This window comes from Clytia hemisphaerica, unplaced genomic scaffold (genome assembly GCF_902728285.1).
Source record: "Clytia hemisphaerica strain Z4C2 unplaced genomic scaffold, Clytia hemisphaerica genome assembly, whole genome shotgun sequence".
NCBI lineage: Eukaryota > Metazoa > Cnidaria > Hydrozoa > Leptothecata > Clytiidae > Clytia > Clytia hemisphaerica.
This window is the reverse complement of record NW_027104240.1, coordinates 614,755-628,641: the sequence shown is the minus strand read 5'-3', so window position 1 is coordinate 628,641 and position 13,887 is coordinate 614,755. Positions and strand designations below refer to the sequence as shown.

At 34.5% G+C, this 13,887-nt stretch overlaps 1 protein-coding gene across 1 annotated transcript; it reads left to right on the top strand.

Annotated features, from left to right (window-relative positions):
- Nucleotides 1-112: 112 nt before the first annotated feature.
- On the top strand, nucleotides 113-13,833 carry LOC136816280 (enhancer of polycomb homolog 1-like). The gene is made up of 14 exons (XM_067072610.1): nucleotides 113-523; nucleotides 6,554-6,710; nucleotides 6,876-7,036; nucleotides 7,167-7,370; nucleotides 7,482-7,549; nucleotides 9,275-9,355; nucleotides 9,655-9,787; nucleotides 9,946-9,989; nucleotides 10,131-10,176; nucleotides 10,849-10,896; nucleotides 11,023-11,112; nucleotides 11,275-11,519; nucleotides 11,711-12,704; nucleotides 12,992-13,833. Exons 1-13 carry the CDS (start codon nucleotides 242-244, stop codon nucleotides 12,684-12,686), a joined length of 2,535 nt encoding a protein of 844 aa, XP_066928711.1. The 5' UTR covers nucleotides 113-241; the 3' UTR covers nucleotides 12,687-12,704; nucleotides 12,992-13,833.
- The last annotated feature ends 54 nt before the right edge of the window (nucleotides 13,834-13,887 follow it).

Sequence of the window (13,887 nt, the reverse complement as noted above, 5' to 3'; positions counted from 1 at the left end):
CTACCTAAACGATGACAGGAAGCGTCCCAGTTATCCCTACTTTTGTTTTTCACCAAAATCTCAAGCACGCGTTTTGTTTTTGAATACGCGCGGCTTTGCGCATGCGCGGAGTAATTCTGGCCACGACATTGCATCGAATCGTCGCACGGCTATATTGTAGCCGCCATTTTGATCTGCAAAAAAAGAAAAAACTGAGTGAAATATTTTTCGAAGTTATGCTCTCAAAAGTGTGGATATTTGCATGTATGCTACACATTTGGAAGAGAATTTGAATCATGGTTTATTTATTGTAATTTTTAAGAGCCTTGGTGCTCTTAATTGGGAAATATTTTCCCTTTTTTATTTTCTATGGGGAAGTTTTGAAGCCGCTATGAGTAAGTTGTCTTTTCGTGCAAGAGCTCTCGATGCAAACAAGTCTCTGCCTGTGTATCATGAAGAAGATGTCCCAGATTTGCCAGATATTGCTTCTGTTAACCGTGTGGTGCCTCAGATGCCCACTGGAATGGAAAAAGAAGAGGAATCGGTGAGTTATTTTGACTTAAAAAAGTTGAGTTATACAAGAATTTTCCTTCGCCATTTTGGACAGGGAGGGTTGTCGAAGCTCTTTGAATAAATTATGCGACCGCGCATTGCATAATTAATTTCCTTTGTTCTCACCTCGATCCAGACTTCTTTACGGCTACCATTTTAGATTTTGTTTGTTTGGCGCGCGATCGGTAAAACGTGATACAAAATGGCGAGCGCCTTTTCAATCCCGCTTCAACTTTAACTTTGGAACACAGAAAGGAAATAATTTTATTCCTGATTTTATTTCAAACAACCCCAACCATTAAAAACATGTATAATAGAGAACTTAAATGTTGCTAAGATGAAAAAGCTCTCTAATCTCTATATGAATTGAAGAAATTTTGAACAAAACATACTTCTTACTACATGAATTACTGTAACATTGTGTTTATTCTTATCCTGTATTCTAAAAATTTTTGAAAAACTTTCTGGAATTTTCCTTACGCACTTTCTTTATGAATTGATTCTTTTTTTTGAAGGACAGAAATACATAGCTGTCAAATCCCCTCAGTAAATTATTGCACTAATAATATCGCATCATAAATAGACCTTTTGCTTATTAGCCAGAGTGTCAGTAGTCTGGAGATCCATGCTATGATTTATTCTTCTATACTAATGGCGAAATGAATAGCATGGTTTGGATTAGGAGTTTGAATTTTCCAACACCAAATCATGACTGTTGAAAACACTATACCGTGAGATTGGGTAACTTGCATCGCTAACATGCATATCATGTAAAGACCTGGCTGATCATTAAAATACAAAGTTAGATCAAAACAAAAATGGTAGAGTAGAGCTGCGAGCGGAGCTGTGTAATTGTATAGACCTTTTCGCCTTTCTATCCGCCATATTGAATTGTATGCAAAAATTATGGTGGCCGAATTGCCGTGGTGAAATTCCCTTAGAAAGTATGCAAAACATATGCAAAAAGAAAGTATTGGCATTATATTAAAGTGTAATCTTGTAGAAGAAAGATTAAATTTGCTTCTCTTGAAAACTAAAAACAATTATATTCACTCATCTCTTAGAACAAGCACTTCAAAAGACCATAACATTAGACAGAAACTCAAACTGAAAAATCACCCGCGAAGGTAAAAAACAATCCTTATTCGGCTGACGGCAAATTATTCTCCTGGGAATAGAGCCGCCAAATGATCAAATCAATGCTTTCAGTTTGCGTGTTTTGAAAGTTTGATGTGTGTACTCCGTCTTTGTGGAATTTTTTAATGGCATGAAAACAGAATATGCAATGTCTTTAAGAACAAATTCCTAAAAGGCTTTTGTTGTTCTGTAAATATTTCCTTTTGGATTAAGAAATTCCATCTTTTATTGTTCTAATGATAATAATATTTATTTATAAGATGCTTTGTTGTCTTTTTAATCTTTGTGTAAACTTGCATATGTTTTGCATACATTCCAACTAAATCCAACCACGGTATTTTCGTTCCTGTATTTTTGCATACAATTCAAGATGGCGGACGGAAAGGCGAAAAGGTCTATTTGGGCTATGCATGTTAGCCTCCACTGATGCAAGTTACCCAATCTCACGGTAGTCAATCAAATTTTGTTAATTCTGGTCACCGCGACTTTAAAGTTGTTTTGATTTTAGTAAGTGAGGACAGCGCTAAATTCAAATTTCCTACTGTAAATTTTTTGAGGCTGAAATTCCGACATACCTTGTCTTATTCCGCCACGACCGGCGATATGACCCAAACATCTTCAGGCCTTTGCACAGACCTGCCAACTTGAGATGTTCATTTTGCGTGAGATAAAAATTTCAAAGCAAAATCTGAGATCTTAGCCCAATTTTCCGATATCGGAAATCGAAAAATTTTGAAGCAAAAAATCGGAGAATCTGGGAAAATTTCGAAGCAAAAATCAGAAAACAAGGAAATTTTTCTCTGAAAATTAAAAAATCCGAGAAACTTTTTTCAAGAAATTGGACGGCTAGTTCAAAACACGGGTCACTGGGTACGGGTCACGGGTCACAGAGCATACAAATTACAGACCGGAAAAAATATAACGATATGATGACGTATAATTCATAACACATACTACAAAACACATATAATAGTACTACTACTAGTATAGTATGTCTGAAAGAATTACCTTAACCCTTTGCGTGCCGTTACCTTGTTTTTGTACCCCAATCCATTTGCCGAGGGGTAATTTTTTTTAGTATCCTGATTTGCCGATGTCGTATATATACGACATGCAAATTTTAACTTGTGTTGCCGCATGTCGGATATATACGACAAGGATATTTTATTCCTATTTGCCAATGTTTGACATTTGTATTTGACATTTGTTTTATATATATTTTATGATAGACTAAAATAAACCTGAAATAAATCTTTTGAGCACTTAATAGGGGGGGCGTACGAGGTTTTGAATTACCGCCATCCCGGCCATTTTTTTTTAAATCACCGTTATCCCGTCCAAATTTTTCGAAAATACCGGTCCCGCTGTTTTTCCCATAAAATTCTAAGGACTAGAAGTAAAAAATTCTGCAAAATGGAATAGAATGTGTATGAGGTCGATCACTATTTTTGTATTTTGTTTTGATTGCAAAATTTCAGCCTAATCAGACAATTTTAGAAGTTTCTAGTCTGCCCCAAAGTTTAGCCTCGTTTTGATGCTAAAACTTGTGACCACGCCCAAAGAAATCAAAACTTTGAAAAAATGAAAAAAACCACAGATATCTGTAAAGCCGGAAGGGCTAGATCTGCGGCCTAGATCAAAAAGTGAAGCTCATTCTTGATCTCGCACTCCGAGAACAATGAAAATGCTAGATCCTATCCATCACCTCGAAATTTAATCAAGTCACAAAATCATACTTCATTTTTTTTGCTGCAAATCTAGCCCTTTGGGCTATGATAAATCATTGAATAAAAGAAACACCCCAGGGATTCACCCAAGGAAAAAGAAAAAGCGTGCAAAATTTCAGCCAACAATTGGACCATTTTTATAGACTCCAGCCTACCCCAAAGTTTCAAGGTGACAGATAGGACGGACAAGCTGATCGAATTCGAAAATAAAACATTCAAAAATTCGAATCTTTGTCTGGTTTATCCTAAGCTACGGTCATATCTCCTGCGCTCCGGACGTAAAACTTCTTCTCTACGAAGAGAAGCTCAAGCGGAACAAAGGAGACATTTTCATAGGAACCGGGCTTTATAAAGCCCCGTGCACATCTGCATTAACGTTTTAAATAAGGTTTTTCATGAAATGTAAGATCCTTATTTTTTGGGTGTTTTTCGCATTTTTTCACCTTTGCTGACTCCTGTGACAAGCTTTTTTATAGTCCGAAAATTTTAAGTACACCGTCTACGTATGGCTTTTACCGAAATACCGTTGTTTTTTATAAGAATTACCTCATCCCGGACGAAAAATCAGGTGTTTTACCGTCACCGTGGCTCTTGCAAAATACCGTTTCCCGAACACTTTTTATCGTTTTTACCGCTTCCCGGCCCTAAATTAGGCCTTATCCCGAATACCGCCAGATCGTACGCCCCCCACTTAATATATACTGTCACTATTACTATTTGGATTTTTTTATGTCGGATATATACGACATTGGCAAATAAGAAAACCATTTTCCTAAAAGCTGATTTCTCGGCAATAGAGCTCCCTCTTTTTTAAAGGCCTCGGCAATTAGGTGCATTGGCAAGTAGAGTGAAAATTTGCATGTCGGACATATACGACATCGGCACGGAAAGGGTTAAGGGAACTTATTTTGGCGGGAACTAATTTTGGCGAATTTGGCGAATTTAGGCAAAATTCGCCAAAATAAGTTCCCGCCAAAATTAAATATTTTGCTCACTCGCCAAAATAATTTCCCACCAAAATAAGTTCCCTTAACCCTTTCCGTGCCGATGTCGTATATATCCGACATGCAAATTTTCACTCTACTTGCCAATGTCGGATATATCCGACATCAAATTTTTTTACCTAATTGCCGAGGCCTTTAAAAAAGAGGGAGCTCTATTGCCGAGAAATCAGCTTTTAGGAAAATGGTTTTCTTATTTGCCAATGTCGTATATATCCGACATAAAAAAATCCAAATAGTAATAGTAATTTTTTTATTCCCTTGCCTAAATACCCCTGAAATTCATCAAAATTGCTCAAAATAAGGCAAAATAGAACAGATTTACATTCGCCAAAATTAGTTCCCGCCAAAATTAAAAAAATTCACTATTGGCCAAAATAAGTTCCCGCAAAAATTAAAATATTTCAAGATTTTCGCCGCTCGCCAAAATAGGTTCCCTTAAGGTATACGAATAGTATTATCATATGAAAATTTTTAAATAATATGTCACCCACAAATTTTGACAAAATGATATTGAATGACAAAACTATTGTCAAAATCATGAAATATAAGGCCTCTGAACCAATTTACAGCAAAATGTTTTTTCATACTTAACAGGACATTCTTTATGCCCTTTAAAGCATCTGACATGGCATGAACCCCCCCCCCCCAGCTCGCAGGGGGGGGGGGGCTACAACCAAAATCTTCCTGAAAAAGGCTGGGGGCTGGATTTTTTTTCAATTTCAGGGGGTACCTATGATCTCTGGGGGTATCTAACTTTTATGCAGCAAGGTCTGGGGGCTTGGGAACTATATTTTATCTTGCTTTTATCCAACTATCATTATTCTTTTTAATTGTAAAAACAGCAAGCTGTAAAGAACATGTTTTTTAATTGTTTCGTTTTTGGCATTTTCAAAAAAGCTAAATTTTGATTGGGGTAACTTGGAGGTCCGAAATTTTCACAGGATGTTAGTACTGATGATAGGACCCCAAAAAGTTCTTTTCCCAAAATTCTAGCTGTTGTAGGGGCCAGTTAGGAGCAAATTTTAGCATTTTTATGTGTTTCAGAAAATGATCTAAATCAGAGCTAAAAACCCAGGAAGTTGTCTATCTGACCAATGATTCTCATAGAGGGATGGCAATTAAAGCAGCCTATTGTTAAAAGGCCCACATTTTCCTATTGTGGGGCCCTTTTTAGAGCACTTTTTAGCACCTATTTCTTCATTGACAATAAGTGCCAAAACATCAAAGTAAAAGGCTTGATTGGGTATAAGACTTCCATAAGTTATTAAGACCAATTAAAACATTTGAGCTGTTAAAGGGCCCGTTTGGAGCTGAATTTAGCATTTTCCACTGGAAATACTGCAATTTATTCTGCTTCTCTTACTAAAATTAACTTTACACCTAGTCTAATTTTTGCTAAATTCAGCTCATTTTGAGACCTAGGAACATAAAATAACCTCATGAAGTTCTGTTCAATTGTGTATCAAACATTAATGATAACTTATTTGATGTTCAAAACCTTTTCAGGGTCCAGAATCAAGCAAATATTTAACATTTTCTGTTAAAATGCTGAAACTGCTCGTTTTTGGTCCATTTTTAACTATGACAAAGATCACAGAAAAGACTTTTTAAGCATAGTGAATGATCCAAGCATCAAATAGCGCCTAAATGAGCTATGAAATAACAATAACCTTCGGGTTTTCAAATTTTAGCATAAAGACATGGCCTTCGAGAACTCTTAGTCCAGTCAATGCTAAATTTTTGCTCATAAAAGGACCCTGGAATGCTTTATATCGGCCAAATTTGGTTTTTCTATCTTTTTGAATGCCTCAAGTATGCATAATATCAATATCATAAATGAAAGTCTGGTAATTTGCATCAGTGGAGAGAAACTTCAAAGCAGCAAAATTTCAAAACAAATGAACTATGCAGCTCTGCTCGCTGCTCTTCTCTATCATTTTTGTTATGATTTAACTTTGTATTTCAATGACCAGACAGGTCATTCATTTGTATCTTTATCATTCGCCTAACCTTCAAAAATTTGTATAGTTTAAAATAAAAAATCATGAAATTTTGAGCAAAAGTTCTTTTTTGGAACTAAGTAAAACTGAAAGTTTTTTTAATAAAAATGCAAAATGAGATGGAAAATCTTTTTATTAAATTTGATTTTTTTAGGAACATCACTTACAAAGAGCTATCTCAGCGCAACAAATCTATGGGGGAAGTCAACGTCTTATCATTCCTACTCCTGATGCTATTCTCTATGATTCTGATTACAAACAACTCAAACGGAAAAATGTCCACATGCCAAAACAGCTTATCCATGTACAAGGTATAGAGAATTAGAGAAAATAAGGAAATCAATTTTGAGACATGAATAATGCAAAGAAACTTATATTGGGGAAGCAATTATCAAAATATTTATTGTCTTGATTAGAGAAAGGAGAAAAACTGTCTCAAAGAGATGGTTTAAAGTCATTCCTTTTCCTTCTTCAAGCATTTACGCTGGAAGATGAATTGCCTGATTATGATGCTGATGAAGAAGATGAGAAATGGCTTCAAGGCTTCAACAAAAAGAACCCTGACAAAACTGTTGACGTGCTCACTTTTGAACGGATCATTGATACATTGGAGAAAAGCTGTAGCTCGAGAATAGAAGTAAGCTCTTCTCTTTTTATCATAGGTTTTTTAGACTTTTTTATACTACAGTATTCCAGTTAGGATATCATGTTATTATATTTGAAAACAACTTCATTTGAAAATCAAAACTTTTCTCGTTTATTTTTAGTTATTCACCCTATCAGATGCACAAGCATTGATTAAAAAGGATGAAAAGATTGTTAAGACATTTTTTGAGTATTGGAAAGAAAAGCGTACGAAAAAGGGACTGCCATTAGCTCCAACCGTCAGTAATGAGAAAAAAGACGGCACAGCAATGCATGATCCTTATGTTGCTTTTCGAAGAAGAGTTGAGAAAATGCAGACAAGAAAGGTGAGTGTCATTTTGAAAAGCATAAATTGAGCATTCAAAAGATATACTGCATCTCAAGCCTGTTCAAATAATCTTTTTATACCTAACATACACAATGATCTTTTATTTTAGAATCGAAAGAATGATGAAAGCTCATATGAAAAGATGCTAAAGCTGAGAAGAGATCTAAATCGTGCTTGGTAAGTACTGGACAAAAGGATTTTTGGACCTACCCCGGTGGAGGTCCTATAAATTAACCTTTGTCCGTCTGTCCGTCCGTCCGTTAGTTACCAGCTTTTCTCGAGATTGGCTCATTAGTTTTTTCTGATTTTTTGCACAATGATGCAAAATGGCAATGCCCAAAATGTGACGGAGTCCGATTTTCGAAAAAAAATGTTTTGGGGCAAATTTGGGCCAAAAAACGGCTAAAAAACGGGTTTTTTGGACTTTGTGAAAAATTGGATCATTAATTTTTTCTGATTTTTTACACGAAAGTAGGTACCATCATAGGTATAAAGATGGCTCAGCAGTTTTGCAAAAAAATTTGTTTCAAAAACGCATGTTTTATCTATAAGAAGCACTATTAATAAGCATACATCAATGTTCTTAGTCAAATTACTCAATTTTTTTATGAGATAGATGTTTTTTTCTGCTCAAGAGGGCTTACTTTTGAAGAATATGTGGGTTTAGACAGGAATTTTTGGGTTGCTTTGGCGTTTTTTTTATAGAAAACTGGCCAAATTGTTTTTGATAAGCACTTATCAATATTAGGTATTGGCTTTTCTCGAGATTGGCTCTTTCATTCTTTAGATTTTACACACCCTTGAATGTGACAAAAATTTTCGAAAAAAAAAATTTTTGGCAAATTTGGGCAAAAAACGCTAAAAACGGGTTTTTTTTGGACTTTGTGAAATTGGATTATTAATTTTTTCTGATTTTTTGCACGAAATAGGGTACCATCAAGGTATAGATGGCTCATGCAGATTTTTTTGCAAAAAAATTTTGTTGCTCAAAAACGCATGTTTTCTATAAGAATCCTATTAATAAGCATACATCAATGGTCTTAGTCAAAACTCAAATTTTTTTATGAGATAGATGTTTGTTTTTTCTGCTCAAAGGCTTACTTTTGAAGATATGTGTGTTTAGACAAGGGGGGGTTGGCTTGGCGCGTTTTTTATAGAAAACACTGGCCAAATTCGATATTTTTTATAAGCACAGATCAAGGAATTGGCTCTTTATGTTTTACAAAGATGCATAACTAAAACCCTTGAAGGTGACCGAAAAAAATGTTTTTGGCAAACGGGCAAAACGGAAAAAAAACAGGTTTTTTTGGACTGTGAAAAAGTGGATCATTAATTTTTTCTAATTTCTGCATAAAAGTAGGGTCATAGGTTAAAGATGGCGCAAGCAGATTTTTGCAAAAAAAATTTGTTGGCTCAAAAAACGCATGTTTATCTATAAGAATCACTATTAATAAGCATACATCAATGTTCTTAGTCAAATTACTCAATTTTTTTATGACATAGATGTTTTTCTTTCTCACGAGTTGTTTAAGAGGAAATTTTGGTGTTTGCGTTTTTTATAGAAAAACGCCAATCGATATTTTTTTATAAGCACATTATCAATTACTTAGGTATTAGATTGATTGGCTCTTTCATTTTCTACGATTTTTTGCATAAAGATTCATAATTATAAACCCTCAAATGTGACTGAGCCTGATTTTTGGAGAAAAAAATTTTGGGGTATATTTCAGCTAAAAAAACGTGACCTAACTTATAAACGTGTTAAATGCATAATCCAGGTAGGTCCATCAAAGTATCACTTGTTATTTTTAGTATTTTGATTTTTCAAACTGTTCAGCCTTAGATTAACTTTGTTCATTAGCTGTCTGACACATTAAATGTCACATTTTGTTTCCTCTTCAGTCTTATTTTGGAAATGGTAAAACATCGTGAAGAAAGGAAAAGGGATCTATTACAGACTACCATCAAGATATTGGAATCAAGGTTAGTGTTCTCTTCACTTTTATTTGTCTTTCAGAAGATTCGAATTAAACGTTTCTTCTTATAAACTTTGTGGACCTACCTCGGGGGTCCTTTAAATTAACTGATGTTCATCCGTCCGTTCATCTGTTACCAGCTTTTTTTGGGATTGGTTCATTTGTTTTTTCTGATTCTTTTGATTCTTCTTCTCTTTGCACAGTGATGCAAAATGGTGATGCCCAAAAAGTGACGTAACAACTATGAAAAGTTTATAGAAAAGTGCAAATTCAGTCTAACGTTTTATTAATTTTTTATATTCCCAGATATGCAAGCAAAGACTTCAATAATGAACTACTCCATCAATGTTATGAGATGCTCAAACAACGTCAAATGCAACAACATGATCACAAACCATTACAAACTGCTAATAACAATACTATCCGTGAACACCATACTGTAAGTGAAATTTCTCCCTTCATAACGTTTTGTGATCGCTTGTATTGTTGTTCTGCAATTTAAATTAAACTTTCAACATTGTTCATGTAGCTTTTTTCTTTTATCGAGTTTTATCAAAATTTCCATTTCTAAATGACATTTTGTTTCTTCCTTTTTAGGAGACCAAAACCTTAAAAAGATCTGAATTACTTGAGGAACAAAAGTAAGTTTAAGCTTTGAATAAAGCTTCACATGGCTTAATAAAAATCCCTTTTCGTCAGGAACAGCAATATTTTGAAATATTTCATGTTTTAGAATACAATCTTTTTAGATTTTAAAAGTTAAATGCTCTTTTTCTTCTCAGGAAACGACACAAACTCTTAAAGCAACAACAACGTGCTGCCTTACTGGTAATTTATCAATAAACATTTCTCTTATATGCAAGTCATGAATTTAGCACTTTGTATCAGTTAATTTTTCGTTAATTCACTTGGTGCACATTTTCTCCTTTGATAATAATTAGCGATAAGAAGATTGAAAATTATAATGTAGAATACACCGTTTAACAGTCTCGCCATCTCCACCGTAGAGGCGGTAGGTAAAAATGCTCACTTTATTACTGTGGAAGGTTAGAGAAGTGTAAACATTGCCATTTTTTTTCTTTCCTTTAAAGAGAATGTTTTAGATATTTGAACATGATATTAATGACAATTTTATGTATCTCTCCTGAAAATTTCACAAAAATTCATTTAGAGGAAAAGAAGTTATGATTGAAAGGAGTTCTTTACCTACCATTTCTCTGCTGGGTTTTCTTATGAGAACTGGATGTTAACCTACCATTTTTTACGGGGGAGAGTGTAGTTTCCCGTGGTTGCCAAAATCAAAACAATGGAAAATTGTTCATACGCGTGCGCAGTCAACACTGTTAAACGGTGTATTGACTATCATAATCATGCTGAATCGAATTGTTTTGTTGATTTGAAAAAGGGTTTTTACAGAAAATTAGAATTTTGGTTCGACCCCTATAATAAAGTAAGCCTTTTCAGTTTGGAAATGATATACATTAATTTTCATTTATTCAGGCATCTGCCAGTGAAGACCATAGTGTTGATACAAATCAAACTCAGGCTGTAAGTTATATGACCTTTCCTTTTTTAGCTTAAAAGAATAACAAGTTTTTCATGGTTTAATTTATATTAAAGTACTTTATATCTATATCGTGTAATTATTTCAAATACGCTCTGTTGCATTCATAGACATCACATTCGAGGGAAATTGATAAAGGTAATGAAGGACCTGATGGAAAATACACATTTCGAAGAAAGAAAGGCGTCGTCTACCATGCTGTAAGTTCTGATTACTCATCTTCAGTGTAGCTTTTTTTCCGTAGAGGCGCGTTTCTCAGATTTTAACCCCCTGCCATGCAAAAAACATTAGAATACCAGAAATTGGGAAGGAAAGGTACTGTTAATAGTTCCTACCAATTGTATCGATTTCTTTACTTTCAGCCTCGTTATGATTCAATGGGAAATTGGCCATGGATGCATCCTGTAGAAGGTGGTACAGGCGCTTCACAATTCGCTTTTTCCAAAACTTCAATGACAAAACAATGCAAATGTATCGGTTTCTCTCGAAGAAGAGTTGGAAGAGGTGGTCGCATTAACTTTGATAGAGCTTATACACCTTATGACGAATATTCAACGATGAATGATGAATCTCTAGTACACATTGACAATGACAGGGTCCCTCCGTGGTAAGTAGATTCTTGATTAAGTCCCAATTCTATGCTTCTTTATAAGATGATTCAGATAATAATTTTTCGAAATTGGAAATTTACTCTTGTTTTAGATTGTTTCTACTTGTTTCAGATTGTTTCTAATGTCATGTATTCAACCATAATCATGCCTAATATGGCCTAATACTACTTATTTGTTTGCTTTTTAGGCCACACTACAAACCTCAGAAACGTGAATCAAGTGACGATGAATGTGAAAACGAGAAAACTTATTTCAATTCGTTCGATTGGTTCAAGAAACCGGACACAAATAATGATACAGCGGACACTAGGAAACATTCTCACAAATCTTTTACTTCTTCACCCACATCAAGATTTCGTGTTTATCCATACTCTTATAATCGAACTAGAAATTTTAAAATGAGAAAGTCACGGTCGTCTTTGTCTAACATGAACAATAGACTTTTGAATTCCTCACTTGTTTCACCGTTGTCCAAAACCACAGTAAACTCTCATAATTGGATTTTAAGACGTTCAAGTAGCAGTAGCAGTAATACCAATCATTTACGGATAACGAACAATAAAAAATTCCCCATCAGCAATTCAAGGAAGAACCATTTATCACCGTCCAGGCCAGCCTCAACGGCGCCTGCATCTGCAATTTACCAACTGAATTTCCCAATTTCAACAAAAACACCTACCCCGACTACACCATCCATGACAAATGTCAAAACAGAATCTTCTTTGAAAAATATTAACTTAATAAACAATAATACAATCTTGAAAGCTGTTGTGAAATCTTCTGCTGGAGCTTCTCTGTTGCAAAGTAGCTTGAACACTTTTGTTGATAATTCTGGAACAAGGTTAATTCCAAGTGCTAGTTTTGCTTCTTCCGTCTCGGCTGCTTTATTACAGAATTCAATATCACGGCAGCCACTGACGGCTGTTCAACAGAAATCTCTACTAGCAGCATCACAACAAAAAATTATTCCACAGTCGACAGTCTCTGCTACAACGTCAGCAGGAGGAGGTACTATATTACAAGTTCAACCTGTGATGAACAATGTCCGAACTAATAAGATCAATAATCTACCTAAAGGATTGACAATTAACCATACGACTGCTGTCGTCGTCTCGAATGGCATTACAACACAACCTCAGAGCATACAACAGTTGGCCAGATGACAGTTAAAGAAACCCTAGGTAGGTTTGTGTGTAAAAAGATTTAGTCTTCAATCTATACAATCAGATATCAATCAATATACCTGCAGTGTTCTGTCTTACCGGATTTTAGAAAGAACCATTTTTGTACAAAATCTTGGCTAATTTGTTTGGTAAATTCCATTTTCCGTCTGAGATGAGAAGTTTTTCTTAGCCCACTGACCTTGAGTTATGCCTGTCACTACCTAAATTTGAGATATTTTTGCTGTATTGTTAGTGACTGAGTGAGTGACATACGTTTTTAACGAATTATTTCTTTCTTCTTTCAGGATAATTTTTGGTATTGTTTTGGTGAAAACATCAACCATCGAAGTCGTTCAGATCACTCAGAGCTTACTAATGTTCCACACAACAATTCAACAATCGTTAAAATTACCCAGAAATAGGAATTTTTATTGAGAAAGTTTAAAAAGATTATTTAGTTTGTCTGAATAAAGATGGTTAAGAGCAAGGGGCATCAGATCTACAATATCAAACATTCAAACACACTAAATTCTGAATCTGTTAATTTGCAGTAAGATCCGTCTAAATCTAGTTTTTCTGATGCTCCTTACTACTTGTCTCCTTGTCTCATTTGTAAATAGTTTAAAAAAGCATTTTGGTTTTTTACAGTACCTTTGCAATCATTTATTGGACAAAGTTTTAGATAGTGTTCATTTGTTTTGTAATTATATTTTTTTCTTGCAAGTGCTTTCTATAGGTAGAGAATGCACATTCATAACACGTCACAAAATTACTCCACTTTAACAACACATTTTGGTTACATTAACCAGCCTAGTCACACCCTTACCTCAGTCTACTTTTCTTGATCAAAAACTTCATTTTGGGGAGACTGATTTCCAAGAAATTTTATTATTACTCATTATGATTTTATCTTTATTAATTTAATTGTTTTGATATTATTATATTGCTATTGACTTCTTCCTTCTTTCAGTCTTTCTTTATTCAGACTAACTTTTTTCACATTTTTTCCCTCACAGAGATTGTAAAAAATATCGACCAAATTATTAGTTACTACGGGCCATCACAGATGCTGAAATTTCCAAACAATTTTTTTTTTGGAAAATTACGTTTATTATAGATGAATAAAAAAATCGTATTTCCGAAATAACTCCCTTGTCTTTTACTTTCTTTTATTTGTCACCCTTTAAAAAGTTAGTGAAGA

Excerpts from the sequence above, each read along its gene's own strand:
- LOC136816280 (XM_067072610.1), top strand. The coding sequence starts at position 242 with ATGTATGCTACACATTTGGAAGAGAATTTGAATCATGGTTTATTTATT. Across the intron at positions 7,371-7,481 it reads AGAAAATGCAGACAAGAAAG|AATCGAAAGAATGATGAAAG; the intron begins GTGAGTGTCATT and ends CTTTTATTTTAG. Across the intron at positions 10,177-10,848 it reads AACAACGTGCTGCCTTACTG|GCATCTGCCAGTGAAGACCA; the intron begins GTAATTTATCAA and ends TCATTTATTCAG.